Source organism: Lichenostomus cassidix, chromosome Z (genome assembly GCF_008360975.1).
Source record: "Lichenostomus cassidix isolate B80296 chromosome Z, HeHo_3.0, whole genome shotgun sequence".
Taxonomy (NCBI): Eukaryota; Metazoa; Chordata; class Aves; order Passeriformes; family Meliphagidae; genus Lichenostomus; species Lichenostomus cassidix.
This window is the reverse complement of record NC_139511.1, coordinates 65332855-65339984: the sequence shown is the minus strand read 5'-3', so window position 1 is coordinate 65339984 and position 7130 is coordinate 65332855. Positions and strand designations below refer to the sequence as shown.

The 7130-nt window shown below is 58.8% G+C and overlaps 1 protein-coding gene across 1 annotated transcript; it reads left to right on the top strand.

Moving 5' to 3' along the window:
• The first annotated feature begins 1852 nt into the window (after positions 1–1852).
• Positions 1853–6759, top strand: LOC146425111 (gamma-secretase subunit Aph-1b-like). The gene is made up of 7 exons (XM_085043711.1): positions 1853–2069; positions 3173–3343; positions 4440–4513; positions 4669–4791; positions 5115–5242; positions 5470–5593; positions 5830–6759. The coding sequence occupies exons 1-7, from the start codon at positions 1957–1959 to the stop codon at positions 5865–5867; spliced, it is 771 nt and encodes a 256-aa protein (XP_084899837.1). The 5' UTR covers positions 1853–1956; the 3' UTR covers positions 5868–6759.
• Positions 6760–7130: the final 371 nt, after the last annotated feature.

Genomic DNA, 7130 nt, shown 5'->3' with positions numbered 1-7130 from the left:
CCCACAGTGACCAGGACCAGGGCTGCTGCAGCACCACAAAACAGCCACTGCTGCTGCACTGCAGAAAGGAGTTGGGGCTTCCATGGTGCGTGCCCCTTTTCCCCTCAACCAGCTGCAGCAGCCAAGTCATCTCATGATGCAGATATTCCTCACACTCTTCCATCTATTTGGCTGTGTCCATTTGGGTCTGGTCATGGCGCAGCAGTCTGGGCTGGATGGTCAGCAGAGCCAGGAAGAACATCAGTGTTGGAGCTAAGGCCTGGTGGACAGAAAGGGAGCTCATCAGGTCTGGGTGGCAGGGAGCAAGGGCCTGGAGACACCCAGCACGTCCCCAAAGCCTCACTGGGCACCTGCCACCACTGAGAGCCCTAAGCTCTTCTTTCAGCCCCAAGTGCAGTTCTGTGCCCTGTCCTGCCCTGAGGGGCTCATGTCTCTTCTCATTAGAAACCCCCTGGGAACCTGCCCCTGTCCCTATCCAGTCTGGCATTCCTCTGCATGCACACTCACTGGTCACCAGAATTCAGCTGCAGTGAAGCTGGGGCTGCCTGGTCATGTCCCTTGTGACACCTCCTGTTGTGACCCATCCTCCCCGATGTTGCAGCCACCAGAGCCACATCTCCCAGCTGGCAAGCCCCAGCCTTCATCTCCACCCCTCAGTGGGTCCTGGGTATCCTCACCCAGGAAACTCTCTTGATCAAGCAGGCAGATCTCCCAGAGCCATCACTGAAAGGAACACAGGGTCTCTAAGTGGATGTCCCCGGCTTACAGAGTGAGATGTGACTTTCTCTGGGCCAGATGATCTGATCGAGCTGCTTTGCAAAGAAGCCACAAAACCTTAGGCAGAGACAAAACTACTGCCCTCTCTCCTTCTTTGGGATCCCTTGTGCTGGGGCATGACTTGGCCCTGTAAACCCTGGTGATCAAGCAAACATCAGTCATTCCACTTCCTCCAAACATGTCTGGAGGAAGTGGAAAAAAAATGTGGTTCCCATTTCCAGCTATCAACTTGCTGTCTCCAAGGGCAATCCCATGAGCTGGAGGGGATATTTTGGGACCCACATCTTGCTGCTCCCCTGGGATTCCCCTGGTTCGGGAGAGCCCTCTGTACCCCAAGTGGGAGTGCTCTGCTGTGAATTGTGCCTATTAGAATCAGGGCCTGTGTTCCACGAGTGAATGAGACCCAGACCCCTCACAAGCCTTCTCTGACCTTGCTGCATGTGTGCCAAGATTGGCACGGGCGCTGCGTTTCTGCCAATTCAGCATGTGCAGAGCTCTACACCCAGTGCACCTGTCCAAAGTCTTCTGGAGGTGGAAAGGGTGTGTGTTGGGGTGTGGGTGTCAGCGTGTGGAAAGTGCCCTCAAGTGCACTCCCGGATTTCCGTGTCGATCCCGTTGAGGTGGGAGGCTCCAGGCGCCGAGCGGAGGGAGCACAGCACCACTGAGGGTGGGGCAGCCTGCACACCCCACTCAGCCCCTACTCCTGGGGGCCTCACTCACGGCGTGCCCGTGGGGACAACGCCAAGCTGGCCTGGGCGCAGGCTGTGTCCCCTCAGGATCACAGGACATCCCGAGCTGGGAGCCATCCACACGAATCATCGACTCCAGCTCCTGGCCCTGCACAGCACACCCCAAGAGTCACACCATGTGCCTGGGAGCACTGTCCAGACGCTTGGTGAGCTCCGCCAAGCTGGCTCTGTCCCCCGTTCCCTGAGGCGCCCGTCCCAGCGCCCGACCCGCTCCGGACAGGCCTTTCCCGCCATCCAGCCCCGCGCCCCGTGATTGACAGGCCTGGCCCCGCCCCCCGTCCCGCCCCGGGACGCCGCTTCCGGCGGCGGCGGCGCGCGCACGTGTGACGTCATCGGCCCCGGAAGGGCGGCGGAGGGGGAAGGGGCCGCGGGGCCCGTCCGGTCCGAGCTCCGGGTCCGAGCCCGGTCCCGTGTCCCCGCTCCCGCCGAAATGACGCTCGCCGTCTTCTTCGGGTGCACCTTCATCGCCTTCGGGCCCGCGTTCGGCCTCTTCATCTTCACCATCGCCCGCGACCCGCTCCGCATCATCATCCTCATCGCCGGGTCAGTCAGCGGCGGGGGCTCCGGTGCTGCCGCGGGGTGGGGCCAGGATGGGCTCCGGGAGCGCTGCGGGCGTGCCGGGGCGCTGGAACCAGCGCCGGTGCTGCTACCGGGACGATCGCGATGGGGGCACTGATTCTGCTGCTGGTGCTGGTGCTGGTGCCGGTGTGGGTGTGATGGGGTGCTGGTCCGGTGCCGTGCGCGGCCGCTGTAGCCGTGACAGGGGCGCTGGCACCAGTGGCGCTGCCGGCGCGGTGTGGGTGTTACAGGGTGCTGGTACTAGTATGGGTGTGACAAGGTGGTGGTGGCATCAGGGGTGTGATAGCCATGTGACTGGTAGTGGCTGAGGCAGCATCGTGCATGCAATGGGCACACCAGTACTCAGACTGGTGCTGTTGTGGGCTCATTGGAGTCACCAGTACACCTTGTGGTGCTGCTGTGGGCTCATTGGAGTCACCAGTAAACCTACTGGTGCTGTTGTGGGCTCACTGGAGTCACCAGTACACATACTGGTGCTGTTGTGGGCTCACTGGAGTCACCAGTACACTTACTGGTGCTGTTGTGGGCTCATTGGAGTCACCAGTACACCTTGTGGTGCTGTTGTGGGCTCACTGGAGTCACCAGTACACCTTGTGGTGCTGTTGTGGGCTCACTGGAGTCACCAGTACACCTACCGGTGCTACTGCTTGCATGACAGGAGCACCAGTATTGTTTCTGTTACTGTCGCAGCCATTGCCACATCGTGGACACCAGCACTCATACAGTACCACTGGAGGATTGGTGATGGTACTGGTGCATGTGTGCAGCTGGGAAACTGGAAGCAGTACCACTGTGGGACAAGAAAGATGTGGTACTGTAACTGGTGCTGATGTGGGTATGAGCCTGGCGCAGGTGCTGGTACTTCTGTGGGCACAACAGGGCCACTGGTACCACTTCTAGTGACTAGTGGGTCAGGCATGCAGGCACTACCTGCCCAGCACTGGTACCAGAATGGCACTGGTTCTGGTAGGAGAGTGGGCAAGGCCAGGGCACAGCTGCCAGTGCCAGTCCCACCACAGCAGGGGCTCTGGCACAGCACTGGTGCCAGCAAGCTCTGTCTCTTACAGGGCTTTCTTCTGGCTGGTGTCACTGCTGCTCTCCTCCCTCATCTGGTTTATCGCAGTGAAAGCCAGCGACCCCCAGGATGAGCGGCTGCAGAAGGGGCTCCTGATTTTTGGGGTGATGTTCTCTGTGCTGCTGCAGGAGGCCTTTCGCTTCCTTTACTACAAGCTCCTCAGGTAACGACATCTCCCCTGCTGTGCCAGCGCTGCTGGACAGTCTTCCTGGCCATGGTGGTGCCAGATTTTGTCTGTGAGCTGCTGGGTTAGGGGGAGTGTCAAGTGTGGTACCAAGCTGCCTCAGTGCTTACTGGGAGCACATGGGTGGCACCTGTTTCGGTGTGTTGACCTTACTGGGTCTCAGGTGGTGGAGCAGCACAGCCCTAAGGTATGGAGGATCTAGTGCCCTGACCAACTTGGGAGACAGTCTCAGTGCAGCCTCAGCAGCTCCTGGCCTTGCTCATACCATTATCTTGGAGCATGGGGATTTGTGCTGCTGGGGGAGCATGTGCTGCCCCCTGTCCAGTGTATGGACGGACACTACACTGGGGCTGGGCAGGCAGGCACGGGAAGGTGTCCTTCATACCCCTTAGCCTTCCCAGATGGGAGCTGGGAGAAGGCTGGGGGGGAGCCCTGTCTGCAGGCTCATGCTGCTCCCGGCGGCAGGGCACTGCCAGAGGCGGCCAGGCAGAGGGTAGCAGAGCTCCACGGAGCAGCCTCTGACATAAACCACTGTGTTTCCTTGGCCTTGCGGATCTCCGGTCCCAAGTGCTGCTGTCCTCCTCGGGCTGAGGAGCTGTCTGGCATCCTCCTCACGTGTCACACCTCTAGCTGGTACAAATTATGAAGCCTCTCCTCTCCCAGTTTCTCTCCCCAAAAAGCTCTTTGAGCTCTTCCCTGCACCTCCTCCGTTGTTTGTCAACATCTTCTTAGTATAAGTGCAGAGATCATGTACAGCCTCCCATGCCTGCAGTGGGGCCTCTTTCCATGCGGGGGTGCTGCTTGCCTTACACCCAATGTCCTGCTCACACCAGCCCTGCTCAGCTGGCCTGGCTGGCACCCACATTCCTCTGTGGAAAATCTTTCTGTGTGGCTTCATGTGATTTTCACATGCCTGGTTTGTCTGGTGGTACAGTCACAGAGACGATCTCCATGGTGGGTGTTGCTTGGGGAGGGGGAGGTTGCCAGGAGGGTGGCATGGCACAGAGTGAATACTGCACCATGCTTCGAGGGGTGGCTTAGCTTTGCTGGACTTCAGTGTGCTTTCACCCCACAGGAAGGCCATCGAGGGGCTGGTGGCCCTCAGTGAGGACGGCTGCTCCCCCATTTCCATCCAGCAAATGGCATATGGTGAGTGTTGTGCATAGCAGGGCAGGGAGCGAGGCTGGGCAGGACGGAGCATGGTGCTGGGAGCAAAGGGAGATTTCTCATGCCAAAGCTGGCTGAGAGGTGCGTGGGGTGGCCCTTGGGAGGCTCACAGCTTAACAGTATCCTTGTCCTGGCAGTGGCTGGAGTGGGCTTTGGTCTCATGAGTGGCGCCTTCTCCATGATCAATCTCCTGGCAGACGCGTTAGGGCCTGGCACTGTGGGCATCCATGGGGATTCACAGCTGTATTTCCTGACCTCAGGTGAGTAATTGGCACCCTTCGCTCACATGTCTGCACCAACGCAGAGGCAACAGTTTTCCCTCTTGGGTTGTCTGTCCATGCTGCATCCACACCCGCCTGACCCCCTACCACATCTCTGTGCCAAACCCTTCTTGCTGTCCCTTGTGACCCTCCCTGTTCTTCTTTTCATGTCTCCCACTCTCGAGGTCTGACCCCGCACCACCCAGTCCAGCCAAGCTGTTTCTCTACCCCCATTTACTGACTCATCTCCATCCCTTCCCCAAGCCTGCAGGCCAGGTCAGGTAGGTAATTCCCTGGTGACATCTCACTGCTTCTCCCTGCAGCTTTTATGACCATGGTGCTGATTTTCCTTCACACCTTCTGGGGGATCCTCTTCTTTCATGGCTGCGAGCACCGGCGCTGGTGGGAGATCGCAGCAGTCGTTATCATGCATCTCACTGTTTCGGGGTCGGTGAGTAAATGGGAGTAGGGCTCTGCACCTGCACCTATATTTGGAGTACTGATCCCTGTGCTGGGGTGAAACAGCCTTTGGCACTAGCAAAGCAGCTGGCCCTGCACAAACCAAATCCTGGAGTTGGTGTCCCCTGTCCCATTCTATTCACTGAGGTGGTGACATTGCCACACATCCTGTCCCTGTCCTCTCCTGCCTGCTCACACTTCTCCTACCTCTCTCCACAGTCATTTTGCAACCCCCTCTACGTGGGCAGCCTGGTGCCCTCCTACCTGCTGATGGCTGCTGCTGCTGCCTGGGCTTACGTTCTCTCGGGGGGATCTGCGCAGAACCTGCGGCGCTTCCTGCTCTGTAAGTGCTCCTCCATAAAGGGGGTGGGGGACACTTCAGGTCATGTGGGGTATCAGGACTGGTGCTGGGATGTCAAGAGGTTTTCCCTGTGGCTCAAACAAGGGCATCATCGCCTTGTCTCCCAGACTGGAGGACCATGTAGTTTTTGGGGACATGGTTGGGTTGTTGCCTCTCCTGGGTGGAGTGAGATAAAGAGTTTGGTGAAAACTCACTGCTTCTCTTCTTGGTTCCTGCAGGTTTACGGAGCGGAGCCAGCCCCCAACCAGGATCCTGAGGCCCTGCAGGATGTTCCAGTCCCCATCCACCCCTACCCTCCCCTCCTATCCTGGCGGCAGGATCAGCCATCACCTTCTTTGCAATATCTTTTCTCCTGGACTGGGGGACCCCGGCCAGCACTGGCAGGGCAGGCGCTGGGGTTCAGCTGTGGCAGCCAGCCTACTGGTGTGGCTGAGACTGGCTCACTCCAATGTCCCTTTGAGAGTCCCCGTAAAACATCTCAGTTTTGGGGGACCCGACTTTGCTGGCCCTGCTGTGAGCTCAGCCCCAGTTAGCCTGCCTGTGACTGCCGGAGGCTTGAGCCCAAAGAAACCCATTGCTTCTCCCCCCGCTGCCACAGATGTGCTGCCCCCTGTGCCAGGGCGGGGGGCCCGCATTGCCTCCTCACTGCAGGATGGAGGAAGGGGCTTTGCAAAGTGCTGCCGTGCCCTGGGTCCTGGCTGGCTACTGTAGTGCTCCTTACTTTTACCTCTCTGCCCAGTCCTGCTGCCCCAGGAGCCACGGCCCCGGCGCTGACCTGCAGTAGCGCAGAGAGTCAGCATCCTGGTGCAGCAGGATAGTGCTGGGGGACCCACAGGTTAACCCACAGCATGCAGGATGGGAGGAGGGGAGGGAGAAAGACAGTATCCAAAGGACCCAGTGGACATGGAGGGTGGTGGAGGGCTTGGGAGGAGATGCAATGCCACAGCTGTTGCCGGCACAGATTTGGGAGGGGGTTCAAGGGACCATTCCAATGGATCATTGCCCTCTCCTGTTCTTGGGGATTTTCAGGCGGGTACCAGCCCTGGTTCTGTGCCACAGGGCTGGGAGGGAGAAACTGCCATCGGGCTGAGAAGGCAGTTTTATCCACAGTGGGCTTTTATACCAATAAAATTAAGTACCACAGACAAGTGGGGCTGTGTGTGGCCATTGGCACTGCCCTTGGGGGGAGAATGCAAGCAGTGGTGACAGTGGCCTGTGCTGGTGTGACTGGAGCGGGATGGTCTGGCAGTTGCAGACCCCATTTGCCTGCTGGCCTTGCTCCTGCTCTGCCCATCCTAACAGTGGCTGAGCTCTAGTTTTACTGCTTTGAGGTGGAGGCTGCTGAGGCTGGAGACCTGCAGGTTCCTTTCGTCTCCCGCAGGGCCAGTTTCTCTTGGTTTTGCTAATGGCTATGAAGCTCCCTGGGGCTTGGCTCCAGCTCCACTGGAGGCACCACAAAAAATTGGAGGTAGCCGTGGATCTAGGGGTTGTTCTGGCTAATCTAGCTGTCATAAAGCTG